Below are 14,628 nucleotides of genomic sequence, written 5' to 3'. Positions count from 1 at the left end.
AACATCGAAAGGCATCTGAACTGCTCGCAGTGCTTGTGGTAGGTTTTTCCTACCGCTATCACTGCGAGCAGTTTAGGCTAAAAGACAACCAAGTGACGTGGTCGATGACGCTCCTTTACTAATTATGCACTCCCATTAAACGCCCTTTTGACCGTTTGGCACGCCTGCATTCGGATCTCCACTCCCCGTTTTCAAGCACCTTCCCCTGTTACCACCCACAAACGGTACATTCTGTCAATCAAATTAGCAGCCTCTTGCTGTTCTGCGAGCGCACGATTTCCGACCGCAATGACTGGTTTGCGCATACGCACTACGACCCATACGCATGCGCAGTTGTGCGAACATCGCTCAGAGCAAACGAGCAGCTCTGCATCAGGCCCTGTGTGCAGGGTTAGGTCCTTTAGCCACTTAGGAAATAGCAGCAACCCTCTATTGCAGTCGATGCACAGGACACACGTGATCTCTCTCGCGCGCGCAGTCTCCTCTGTAGCGAGCTCGCGTGGTTACAAGCGCGTCTTCAGTTTTGCCTTGGGAGCGCGCCTTCCTTCCCTGTCACCTGACCAACCAGAGCCACCACCACTTCCGGCAGTAGCAGGACCGTAGAACGGGCCTTGCCGTTGGTCGCTTCGTTCTCCTCCGTGAGACATGGCAGAGACCGTGGTGGACACGCGCCGGCTGCACAGTAAGCCGCAGAACCTGAACGACGCGTACGGGCCACCCAGCAATTTCCTGGAGATCGAAGTGTGCAGCCCTCATACGGTGGGGGTGGGCCGGACCCGGTATACTACCTACGAGGTCCGGCTGAAGGTGAGAGTTTCCTGGGGTTACTGGCCAGCGACCTCGTAGGTTGATCAGAGTGCCCGTGCTGAGCGTGAGCTGATGGGGTGACCGCCATGTGTTCTTGATGGGGCTGTGATCCTCTCGCAGTGGCAGTGCTGGGGAGGATCAGATGCATACATTAAGAACTGCTGCATGTCATGTGTGGTATACATACATGTTCTGGATGCTGTTGTGTCAGACTGGATGTATAGGTTTTGTTTCATGTTTAGTCCCTGTTCCTGCTGGCTTCTGCCCCTCCTGGCTCTGCCTATAGGCGGCCTCTCTCTGCCGGTGCTCACAAGCAGACTTTGCTGAGGAAACCAAATGCAATAGGTGCTGACACATCAGCTGTTCTCTATACTGTAGCCCTTATCTCCCAGTGATGTGAAATAGCAACACTGATCCAGCACAATGTGACACATTTGTCATGTGCCCTAGGAGTCCGTTTAACTCTTACTATATCTGTCTTATTTCAGGTGCTTTCATAAACTATAATCTTAAATATTCTAGAGTAAACGTTTATGATCACCATTTTCACGAGGGTCTGTGCCCCAACTTCTAAATGGTTTCATATAAATACTTCTGCAGTCTGTATTGCAAGATTGTGTTTATGGGCTGAATATTTTCTTTTTGTTCATTTAAATCAACCTGGTCAGATATTATACCTTCACTTAACAGTTCTTTTCTACCCTGTGCATACACTGTCTAGTGCTGGTTGATGATATGGAAGGAAAGACACTGATGCATTTTAACTATTTGTTTAATTGTATATAGTGCACAGTATGTGGATATTCCTTCATACAGGTGTGGAGTGCATCTGCACATGGTAAAAATACTAAGGGGTTGATTCAATTAGCCGCATAGGCAGCGAGGTGCTGTTGCAAAGGGGTGGAAACTCCACCTCATCTCACCCCCCTCTGGGTTTTTTTGACGCAGCCCTATGGTGCTGTAAACAAAAATCAGTGAGTCTAGAGCTAGCGTAATTGCAGCATATAGACACATGGACTTGTGGGTTGAGTCTAATTGAATCGATCCCCAGTTTGTATTTGCAAGTTTTCAGTTCATTTTTGTAGAAGGTACTATATACTAAGGGATTATATGCAGATATCCAAGTTTATATTATATAAAGAATAGAGTTGCAGCAGTGATGAGAGATTGATTTATTAAAAAATTTCAATTTTATACAAAACTAAAAAAAACAAGATTTGGAGGCTTCTGGAAAGTGAGGGTAAAGTGCCCCTTACATCTGGCGGCCCTTTTGTCGATTTGCCATCGCCGGCATCCGACAGTTGGAAAATGCTGATTGGTGGCCATCAATGATCACTGATCCATCAGGGAATTGGTGAAATTCTTAATGTTAAAAATCCTCGTTTTGCTGATCGTAATTATATTTTGATCTTGTGATTGGCAAATCAATGAAATCTGATGCTCCGGCGTCTGGGGATCGGTGAATTGGTCCAATACATCTCCAATATATAGGGCCTTTACCAGAGTCATATTTATTTCGAAATCAGGTAAACACCTAGATAGTAGTAATCTAGCACAGACTTGCCTTGCAGGTTACAGGATGCTCTCCCTTTCTGAGCGAATTATACTGCTGTTTAACCCAATTTAAAGAGGAAAACTAACATGGTAAAAACAGATTATGCTAAATGGCTCTAATTGTTGCACATTCCTATTTTTTCCTGTAATAACATAGCTCATATCAAGAGTTGAAACAGTCATAAATATTAAAACCTATTCTTACTTGTGCACACAAGGTATCGTGTAGAATCTAATTAAGCACAATCCCATAGGAAACTACAGTTTCTAACCGGACCATGCACAAACTGTTCTTTTCACACACATTATTCTCAAAAAATGTTTTTTTGCTTCATTATTAACATTTTATAAGGGCATCAATACTTTTGTCACCATCTAGGAATATTTTAGCTCCATGTAGCTGTTTTTCCAGGTGCTTTGTCATTCTGTAATAACATTATCAGCTAGTTTAAATGAGTAGTGGTGTGGACCAATCACAAGCCACAAACTGCTGCATTAAGGAAGCAGTTGGAAAAAAAATCCTAGATGGTAGTACAGCTTAAAGTTAAAGTGCATTGTTTCAGATTGCTTTCTTTATTAAAATTAAGTGGTATATAATCTTAAGTCCTTTTACTATACAAGAGTAAGACTGCTTTTGATAAAAAATTACATGCAAACAAAAATGAAAATACTACAGTATTGGCCCCAAACAATTTCTACGAATGGCATGATTTATTATGCATTTTGTTCTACTTTTGTATGTTTTCAGCATGAACAAATAACTTTTGAGAGTTTTTAGGAATATAGATACAACATTCCTCACCATATAGCCGCGCACATCACCTGACCCACGTAATGTCTGATATTTTTTTTTCTGTAGGCTCACCAATCGCCTAGCGATGTCAGAACCAGTGTAAATCTGCAAATTATTGGGTCCAAATGCTTGACCCTGGAATTCGCTTTTCTGTGTGAAGGAGGATACAAGCTGGGACAGGCAAAGAAACCTGTGCATCAAATGCCGGGTAAAAGCCGGCATTTTGTTTATATTTGTGCATATTCAAATTACAACACTCCATTTGCATAAACAAAACTTTAATATTTCCAAAGATTCCAATGATGGTGGTTGGGCTGCTTTGCCTGCTTTCTCAACCTTTCCCTTGTTACTTGATGAACAGTTGCTGCAAGACAATACTTTTGTGGCAAAAGATTTCAAATTTGGGTCATAACTCTGGTTCTACAACTAAAGGTGCCCATCCACTAGACGAGTAAGTTGAGACGAGAACGTTCAATCGTTCATAAGTCGTTTGCAAAAATGTCTAAAACGACCAACGATGCGGGCACCGCTGGTCGTTCAGACATCTATAATCGTGCAAAAATTACGTCAGGTTGAGTATGTTTGCAGATGATTGATGAGCCTGCACTGAACGACTGCTCGTTCAGTGCAGGCTCATCACAGACTGACAAATGACTGCACGATTACAATGTCGTAATCGTGCAGTCGATTTCATGTCTGCTAGTGGGTGGGCACCTTAACTCCTTGCCACCTTTGCCCAGTTGTTCCACTGGTTCATGCAATATGTAAATGGCAGTAGTGGCATAGCTGTCACTAAACAGCCACGTGGAAAGTGATTAGTGTAATGTAGAATGCCCTGTAGCATTTTCAGTTCCAGTGGCTTCATTTTGGAATCTAACAATCTAACAATGTAACAATCTAATGTGATGTTGCACATTACTTGATGCAGTAAAATCAGCTGTGAATTGCCCAGTGTGGAGGAGTCAGCCTAGGCATTTTTGTGGGAACTGTTCCTCGCATTCCTTAAGTTTCTCAATTTTTCTTGACTGCATCTTTCGATACTTTATAACACAGATTCCCAAACTCTGTCCTCAAGGCACCCTAAAGCTGCCCATACACCTGCACGATTTTGGGCCAATTGCACAATTTTCGATGAGTCATAAGATGGATCTTGTGAAAATCGTGTATTATTTTAGTAAGATAAGATCCGATGTGCGCTCCTGCAGCTCCTATAATCGGATCTTATGATCAGATGTGCAGCACATCTTGTCCTTTGTATCGCCTGCAGATCGTGCAATTTATTTTGTTCATGCAATCCATCGTATGAGCCTGTGAGAGACAGGATCGATCTTACGACATATCGTGTGCTAAGCAAAACAACAAACATGCTGCCGGATTGCCAGGGAGCTCCGGGGAGGGAAATCGTATGATGAATCTGATTTTATGCTGGTCGTGTAGGTGTATGGCCAGCATAACAGTCCATGTTTTAAGGATAACCATACTTGGGCACAGGTGACTTAATTAGTACCTTTAAACCAGGGCTTGACAAAACCCGGGGGCCAGGTCGCCATGGCGACCAGATTTGGCTGCCAGGCGACCAGATTTGCAGCAACCCCCTGCCGCCGCTAGTGTAGGGCAGACCGCGAGCGCAGTCCACACTACAGAGTAACAAGCAGACAGCCGCTAGTGGCAGCTGTGTGTTTGTTATAGCAGCCAATGAGTCAAACAGACTCTCATTGGCTGCTGCGTCCAAGGAGGGAGCCGGCTGGAGCTCACTCATGAGCTCCAGCTTCCCCCACAGCGGGTGATGGGAGAGACGTCCTTACATCTCTCCCATAGTGCAAAGTGGGCCGGAAGGATTGGACAGCGGCGGTCGTCGGCAGGAGCGGGGATCAGGTAAGTTGTGTTTTTTTGTGTGTATAAGGGGCACTGCATAGGAGAGGTGGCTACAGGGGCCACTGCTGGGTACACTGTATGGGGGGATACTGGGGCACTGTACAGGGTGGGGCTGCTACTAGGGGCTATGCATAGGGGGGGACTACTAATGGGGTCACTGCATAGGGGGGACTACTACTGGGGTCACTACATATGGGGGACTACTACTGGGGGCAATGCATAGGGGGAAACTACTACTGGGGGTCACTGCATATGGGGGACTACTACTGGGGGCAATGCATAGGGGGTGGGGCCACTTCTGCGGTCAGTGTTAATGGGGCACTACTGGGGGCACTGTATATGGGGCACTACTGTGGACACTACATAGGGCTGCCCAAAGCATATTCTTGCACCTGGGCCCACCACTCTCTTACCCGGGGATTTTGGCTGTGGACGGGTGGTCTTACTGGGGGTTGGTTTCCTTGAGAGGGGTTTGTTAGCTGCGCAGTAATGTGGCTGTGCGAGGGTGGTTTACCTGGGCTACCCCGTTAGTGGTGTGGCCATGGGGATTGGTTGCCCGAGGCGTAGGTGCTCAGTAATTCTGCTTGGGGGAAGGGGGACTGGCTCCTACACTTTCATCATTGCTGCTAGATTTTAGAAACATTTGTAAAGCCCTGCCTTAAAACCTGAACTGTTGCACTGAGGACAGTTTGGGAACCTCTGCTTTATAAGATGACTTCTTTATTTTTACTGTTCATGTCCTTTAGTAGTATTCAGTATATTTTATTAATGATAGCAGCAGCAGTAGTTAATAATGTGTCTAGATGTTGAGCAATATATCTATTATTGACTTGTTGCCTGTAACTAATTCTAACCCCTCCTAACAAGAGCCATGTGCATTTGTAAAGGGCCACTAACTCAGCATCTTGGGATGGCTGAGTAGATGGGGTAAATCGCCACTGAACAGAGAGCAGATCCTGGAGTTGGAGTTCCTTAAGGCCCCCATACATCAGCAATTGTGCAATCGATTGTGTATAAAAATCTTTCCATTTTTCAATCGATTGCAGAATTGCCACGATCGATTTGAAAAATGGAAAGATTTTTAAACACAATCAATTGCAAATTGCACAATTACTGCAATCAATTGCTAATGTATGGGGGCCTTTAGGCTGGGTACACGCCTAAAGATTTTCTGTCCAACCATCCAACTAGTTGATTGGTTGGAATGAAAATCTGGTAACGTGTGGGAGTAACTGATGATCAGCAATTTGCTCCTAAATGCCAGAAAGCAGATGAAAATGGTCGTTCACACAAGTTTTGTTAAATGTTTGATCTGAACAATTTGTTCAAACAACCGTTTTTGCCCATTTTCCAGCATTTGGTAGCAAATTGCTGATTGTCATTTGGTTTCATACCTTACCAGATTTTCATTACAACCAATCAACTAGTTGGATGGTTGGGCAGAAAATCTTTAGGTGTGTACCCATTAGTCATTTCTAAAACAAAACCCATCTGTATAGACTGAGATCAAGATTGTGTGTAAAAGTCTTTTGCATGGCAATCATGTGACTCTCCCTTCCTCAGTAGGTAGAGTGAAACAGGATGTAACTGAACACCGGGGGGGCATGATGTTTTCATTAGATTGTAAGTAAAACTTGAATGGAACACGTGCTGGGTCTTTGCCTTAACTTAAGAGCAGCTACTGTTTGGGCTCAGCCACCGTGAGCAGAAAACATTGAGTGCTGATTATTCCACATAATGTTTCCGCTAGAAAGTGGGCAGGGTGCTGGGATTGCTGGCCGGGAGCTTTTGCACACGCGCTCCTAAAAAGGCTGTTTTAGCGGGGCGCCGCTAAAAGGTTCTGGCGCATTTTGCCCTTTTAAAATCAGGCAGGGCCCGGCGCCCCGCTAAAACAGCCTAGTAGGAACACTGGGCCTGATTCAGACCCGCTCGTGAGCGCACAGTGCTCGCAAGCTGGTCGATGGTCCCACACTATGCATGCACACGCCGGAGCCGGTTCCGGCATGCGCGAGGCTCGGCCAGCGAGGAGCGCTCTGTTGCTGCTGGTCTCGCACCAAAGCGGGGCAGCTGTCGATTGTGATTGACAGCTTGCCCCGTTTTGGAGGCGGGCAGGGGGGGGTGGCTGGTCAAACGGAGGCGTTCCCGAAGGAACGCCTGCCGTTTGGGGGCGGCCCCAATGACATCAAGAGTGATGTCAGTGGTGAGCTTTCGGCTCTATTAGAGCCGAAAGCTCACTGGGGCTTGCGGGAACGAGATCCTACCACAAGGGTCTCGTCGCAAGCCCCGATGGTCGTGACAATCGCGACCATCACCTGACCACTCACTAAAGCTGTGGGTGGTCACCCACAGCTATGCGAGCGGCCAGGAGGCAGTCTTTAAAAAAAAACAAAAAACTGGGACACCCTGATTCAGAGCGAGCGTTCTTAAAGAGCGTCCGACCCTGAATCAGGCTCACTATCCACAACAAATGCTGCAGTAGCAACATCACTAAGACATTGTGGAAAACCAGAGACTATCAAGGGATATACTTTATTATGCTTACATTAACTGGTACCTGAGTATGACTATGCACATTTAATGCATGCACAGCTCTCATCTACTGCACCACTAGAGAACTCAGCATGTAGAGGGGCTGTGGGGCTCAAGTCTAGAGGATTGTGCTCAGACTCCTTACTATGGCATGCCAGTTCCTACTCCAGCAACATATACGCTACTAGCTTTTTTAGAGTTTGGCGCTAATGTATTGGCAGGGGGGAGGTACAGGGTGGCAGGGAGAGGCAGAGGATGACTGGGGAGGAAGCAGCAGTCAGAGAATGGCAGTGGGTGACAGGGGAAGGCAATGGGTGGCGGGGAAATTCAGAGGGTGATGGGGAGGTGGAAGTGGGTGATGAGGAGAACCAATGGGTATTTAACTTTTTTTTTTTTTTTAATCCCCCTCCACAACCCACACCATGTGCTCCCCTGTTCTCTCATAGGGTCTGCACTCAGTTGTCCCATCCTTGCTCCTCATGCTCCCCTGCTGCTGCTTCTCCCCCCCCCCCCTCCACGACAATCCACACATTCTGTGTCACCCCCACTCAAGGCTGCGCTTACCTAAAAACATCTTCACATAGAGTATGGCAGCTGTGTCAGCTTCTGCTGCCGGGTGGAAGGACAGGATAGGAGATGCTGAACACATGCTATGGGGGCGGGGCTGTTGACTACTGCTGGGACGGGAGAATAGGAGACTTTGTTGACTGCTGCCGGGAGGACAGGAGACGCTGGGTACTGGGATGAGGGAGGGCAGGAAATGCTGAGCACTGGGACAGGGCTGCCTGATGACCCCTAGGATCTCTCAGCAAGTGATCCGAGGAGTCTGAAGTAACAGCCAGTTATCTGAGGAGTCTGAAATTGGTTAAAATGTCTGAGTAACCCTATGTGAATCAAGACCCCAAGCTGTGATGGTCGCGACCCACAGTTTGAGAACTGCTGGTCTAAGTAATCACAGGTAGTTCCCATTTGTTTTGTTTAATTTTTTCTTTTTCTTTCCTAAACCATATTATTGGTATCAAGAGAACAACAAAATATCACAGTAATATATTAGAATACTATTTGGTCAATGTACATAGTACACAAGGGGAGTGGCTCTAGACTGCACCCTAATGTAATGAGAGGTGCTATCTTGCTGAGATTTATAGTATTATGCATAGAAAGAATGGATGCAGATGCACTATGCAATCATTATTGCTCAAAATTGAAATCTATATTTCAATTGAATATCATTTAAGAGGTTGTTAGCATATATTTGGCCAAAAATATGGGCCTGCCCACTAATGTCCAAGTCACTTATTGTCGGGCAAGTCCCTAACACTTTGGGGTTCACATCTGGGGCGGAGGGCGCCCCCCAAACCAGCCCTGCCAAAAACTACCACAGGGCATCACACTGGTATAAAATAGCAGTGGAGTGTTACAGATTATCAGGTGTGTGAAGGCAGTTACTCATGTGTTACAAAAATGTGTGAAAAATTAGTTATGGTAGACTTGACTAGATAACTCCTTTTCTTCGAGGTCCACAGGGATGCCATGGGGATACTGTGGTTGGAGAGATCCAGGCACCAAACAGTTAAAGGTTCAGCTCCCAGGATGCCTCGGGTCCTCCTCCATATATACCCAGCCCCTAGCCACAGGCATTCAGTCTTGTTAACAAGCCTCAAGGCAGGAGAAGGAAGAGCAGTGGTACACCAGAAACGCTCTTACACAAGATGAGGGAATCTGTGACAGAACAAATTACCCATGCAGCCAGGTGTCGGGGTTGGTGCCCTGTGGACCCTATGGACCTCGAAGAAAAGGAGTTATCTAGGTAAGTCTACCATACTGTAACTCTAATTTTCTTCTTCAGGGTCCATAGGGATCCACAGGGATACCATGGGGATGTCCTAAAGCAGTTCCCCTAGGGTGGTGGACTCTCCTTAGCAGAAAGGAGAACTTGTTGTCCAAAGGAAGCTTCCTGAGAGGCAAAAGTATCAAAAGCATAGAACCTAAGAAAAGTGTGGACAGACTACCACGTGGCTGCTTTACACAACTGTTCAGCAGAGGCTGAATGCCCACGATGGCCCAACAGACTGAGTAGAATGTGTTATCACCATGCTTGGAACAGGGAGATCAGCCTGTCTGTACACCTGAGAGTTAGTCAGGCGTAGCCATCTCACCAGAATCTGCTTGCTAGCTGGCCATCCTCATTTGTGAAAACCATATAATACAAAAAAAGCATCTGATTTTCTAACAGAGTTTGTAGTCTCCACATAAATACGGAGAGCACGAACTACATCCAGGGAGCCTTCACCTACAGAAAGGTCTGGAGTCTGAAAAGCTGGAACAACAATTTCTTCATTCACATGAAATGGGACACTACCTTAGGAAGATAACCCTCCCTTGTACGAAGAAAAGCTTTATCCTGGTGAAATATAAAAAATGGGCAGCGACAAGAAAGCGCTGCCAAAACAGAGACTCTGCGTGCAAAAGAGATAGCGAGGAAAAAAAGTGTTAAGAACCAAAGACAGATCCCATGGTGCAACTGGTGGAACAAAAGGAGGCTGAACTTGCACATCCCTGAAAAAAAATATTCTGTAATGAGGCAATCGTCCTCTGGAACCAGACTGACACTGCAGAAACCAGGGTTGCATAAAAAAAAAAAAAAGGCAAAAACTGATTCATTTGATTTAAATCTGTTTTTTGGGATTTAAATAGGATTTTTTATTTCATTTTTAAATTTTTAAACTTTTATTTAAAAAACAATTGTAATAAAAAATCCTACTTTAAATCAAATAAATCAGTTTTTGATTTAAAAAAAAAATCCAATTTTATGCAACCCTGGCAGAAACCTGCACTTTCTAAGTGACCAGGTGGAGACCACGGTCTAAACCCACCTGGAGAAAAGCCAGTATCTTGGAAATCCTGAACACCTTAGGATCATACTTACTGTGGGCACACCACTGACCAAAAGAATGCCAAACCCTGTAATAGATGGGGGCAGATGCAGGCTTTCGTGCCGTAAGCATCGTCTGAATTACAGAATTGGAAAAACCTTTTGCTCTTAAGATGGAAGATTCAAGAGCCACGCTGTCAAAGCCAGACGAGGTAAGTCTGTATGCCAGCAGGGACCCTGCGTTAGCAGATCCTGCCCAAGAGGAAGAGGATATGGACTGTCTATGGATAGGTTCTTTGTCTGTGAACCAGTGACGTCTGGGCCAAGCCGGAGCCACCAATATTACCGTACCACCTACCTGCTTGAATTTCCTGAGAACTCAAGAGACGCCTGGGCCCCCTACATCAAGGAAAGCCAAGGCACCAAAGGGCTGGCTCCACCTCCTTTTTGTAGTCCTCCCTGCACCAGGGCAAGGGAGACATCAATAATTTGATCAAGAGCCAGGGGATTGGCCACAGTGGAGCGTGTCCCTGGGAACCCACCCATTCTGCAATAGTGAGTCCGTGGTCCTCATTTTCGGATAAAATATGCGCTATAGTGTGTATTTGCGATCACTGATCTATTTGAATTTTGAGCAGTATTGATTGCATAGTGCATCTGCACCAATTCGTTTTGTTTTAAAATGCTCATGTTTCCTAGGAAAAGCAGTTGGAATAGCATACAAAAGATTATCTATGGTTAGGTGTCTGATCTATTAAATAAAGTGTATCCCTTTTATACATTTTTGTTCTTACTCAGCCAGGTAACGCTTCATTTAGGAGCTGGTTAATAGCAGCCCAATTTGGATTGTCTCTTGCTTATCTTTAAATTATTGTGGTCCTTTGTAATGTCCTTGAGATCCTTAACCAGATTCCACAGTACCTGTAGGAGTCTGGAACAATTTGTGGACCACCTTTTTGGGAAACTTTCTTATTATGCAGCAAGTTGACTATTTTAAGGCCGCCTTTGAGCTCTAGCTAGTAATGTAGTACAAGTATCAGCATTTCCTGAATAAGATGGTTCTGAAACTACAGTGGGCCTTGCATCTCTGGTGGAGTCCAAAAGTGTTGTCGAGACTCCTCTTGCTGGGATGTGAAGGACTATAGGTATCTAAACCATTGCTTCTGTACTACAGGGAAGGAGAAGGTGATGCCAAGATGAAGTTTCTCTGTTGCAGGGTGTCTTTCATGGTGTAATCAGAAATATTAACAATAGTAGAGATCTGTGAATGGTTAATTGTTCCTGGCATACCTTTTATGTTTTCTTTAAAAGCTTCTTGAATGTATATATATATATATATATATATATATATATATTTTTTTTATTTTTAATGTACATTCTACACGGGTGGGGTGCCTGGCCAGCAAAAGGGCACATTCGCGCGCACCCTGAAATGGGGTGTAGTGACTCAAAAAGGAGGTGTGCTCAGCACTCGTGGAGATGCTGGGCTGCCCCCAAACTCTTCTGATGATTGTTTCACCGCAATTTTTCACCCTTTGCTGGATGCTGCAGCTCGCTGCCATAAGGGCGCGGCGCATTTTAAATCGGACAGCTCACGGTGCCCCACTAAAACAGCCTAGCGGCACCTCTAATTTTAATTCCTTTAGAAGATTACTTCTTACTTTTAACTGTTCCTGTCTTTTAGTACGTTGCTAAAATAATTTTTCCTTCTAAGAAGCAGAGGCTCCAAAAATTTCTGTCAGTCCAAAGATATTTTAGAATCTGCCCAAATCAAAGGGGTTTACAGTGAATTTACAAATGTTATGCATTCGTGAAACATACAAAAAAAATTCTCAGGTTAGTGTCTTGTTCTGATAGGGGCCTTGCATGTTTTTTGTATCATGGTCAGTGGCTCTCCTAGAGAGAAGGAGCTGCCTTGCCGCTATCATTAAAAACCTGAAAGCACAACAGTTAATGCAGCGAGATCTCTTATGGCTGTGGTAATGTACTCAAAGCTGTGCAGTACTTTGCAGCATTCTTTTGAAGCACTTAATGGTGTTCGCATATCAGGAGTTGCATCACTATTGAAGGTATACGTGTGGAGCTGCAATCACAGCTCACAAAAAGCTAATTTTCCAATAAGCTATTTGGTAAATTCATTATCACTGTTGCAAAACGTCATAGTGCGAGTAAGCTCTGCATCGACATTCCTCTAGCAAGTTCCAAGTTTTGACCAATTGCTATGCAGTCATTTAGTGCATAGTAACAATAACATCAACATCTATTCTCCATTACAGACTGAAGGCAAGTTGCAGCTGGTAAAATGCTTAAGACTGGAATTTGTAAGGGTATATACACATCTGTGAGCTGGGCACTGCTTCTGATTGTCCCCTACAAATATACTGTGAAGTAGGATGCCATCCACCATTGGCTGTTAGTGCTTTTATGTATGTGTCATGCTATGTTTGTCAACTTTACATAAATTCTCTGGTTTATGAACATTCAAAATCTTAATCTGGAACAGTGGTGGCAATTACATCAAATAGGAATTGTAATTGTGTCTGCAGCTTGATCATGCAATATGCTATCACAGGATGCGTAAAGGCTACTCAATGTATTGAAGGTATCTACTATATACACAAAACAGTTACTAAGATTATACATTAGCTTTAGAATATATGCATTGCTTAATGAATTACTTATTAATGAGTTTGGCAGCATATTTAAGATGTGCAGGAATTCAGCCATTGATATTTGAAAGTAGCATTGCTTTCTGTGGCAAAATGTAACATGCATAGTTATATTGGTCAAGCGACAACCCTAGCAACTTGTTAAAGTAGATATATAACGAGGTAAATTATTTAAAAAAAATAAAAAATCACACACACAAAAACCCTCCATGTTACTGGTTTCAAGCACAAGGGTCGAATCACTTTTTACCTTTTTTATTTGCATGTTCGACCATTTACATTACATGAACATCAAGATGGAAATTCGATTGTTTACTTCTGTCTAAAATGACGGGCAATGTTCAGTAGTTTGCCACTGGGCGCCCATTATTTCTGCTCACACTCTCTTGAGGTGACGTGCAGAAATCTGCCCAAAATCAAGTTTTCACCCACACAAACTGTCATTTTGACAGCGTGCTCAATAATTTGCACGGCTTTAGCCAATTTGCACGGCTTTAGCCACAGTTCTAAATCAGGTGCATTTGGGTGCGACATGCACAATAAGTTTTGGGCGCACCTGGCACTGTTGCCCAGTGGCACAAACAATTGAATATTGTCTGTCACTTTAGAGGGGAGCTGTGGTAACGAATAATGGCTCCCCCCCCCATCACATCAAGGGTGCTGGTACTATACTTGTTTTGGGTCCTGCAGTTGCAGCGCCCAATGTTTTCATTGCACAGCATCTTCAGTGAATGCTGCATTTAGGTTGCGCAGCTGTAATACTGCTTCTTGCTTCACATCTTCTGTTTGTTTTCCCAAGCTCACTTCTGATGCTCACAGCATTGAGATGCCCTTTTGAAAGTTAATTGGATATTAACATAAGCAATAAACAGTAAGCCAAAGTGAATAGATTCTTTTTAAACTTTCAAACAACTATTTTAATGGAAATGTAAACCCAGCTGTATCAAGGCTACCTTGGCCTACTTGAAATGGCAGCATAAAAGTAGGTTCCATGGCAACAAGGCAGCTTTATGTTTGTCTGACTAGTAAAACAGGATGAAAGAAGTCCCGCAGTATTATTCATTATGTTCATTGGCTTCTAAAAAGCAGCTAGCGACAATATAAAGTGGTACTTGACTCTCTTCTAATTTCTAGTGTCTTTACCCTTGTTTTCCTTTATGCAAAGGGGTGGGAAGGATTTTGGGGCCATGTAATTTTCAGCTACAAATTATAAATGCTATATTAAAGCTAGAGAGAACCATTTATTTCTGTGTTATGGGCCACTATTTATGACTTTAAAACTAAATCAAGCAGCAGTTTATGCAGTAGAATAGATGGTAAGTTGCTCATACACCGTAACAAAACAAAGAATGTTCTACCAGATCTTCTATGAAGAGGGCTTCAGAAAAGCTCTGATATCAAGTAGATGTAATCTTTGTTTCATTGTTTCCATGCAGCTTTTTTTATTCCCACACCGGATCCTGTATTACATAGCCAATAATGAAGCAATCTGCCCCAAAGTTGTTTTTTGTTTGTTTTCACTAACT

At 44.1% G+C, this 14,628-nt stretch overlaps 1 protein-coding gene across 1 annotated transcript in view; it reads left to right on the top strand.

Moving 5' to 3' along the window:
- The first annotated feature begins 510 nt into the window (after positions 1–510).
- Positions 511–14,628, top strand: part of SNX3 (sorting nexin 3) — a 47,504-nt gene continuing 33,386 nt past the window's right edge. The window contains exon 1 of the mRNA XM_088460406.1: positions 511–807. Coding sequence (XP_088316532.1) covers positions 646–807 — 162 coding nt within the window. The 5' untranslated portion in view covers positions 511–645. The remainder of the gene's footprint in view (positions 808–14,628) is intronic.

The sequence above is a fragment of the Taudactylus pleione genome, unplaced genomic scaffold (assembly GCF_031769625.1).
Source record: "Taudactylus pleione unplaced genomic scaffold, aTauple2 ptg000046l, whole genome shotgun sequence".
Taxonomy (NCBI): domain Eukaryota; kingdom Metazoa; phylum Chordata; class Amphibia; order Anura; family Myobatrachidae; genus Taudactylus; species Taudactylus pleione.
The sequence above is the reverse complement of the archived record's forward strand: the minus strand, read 5'-3'. Positions and strand labels throughout refer to the sequence as shown.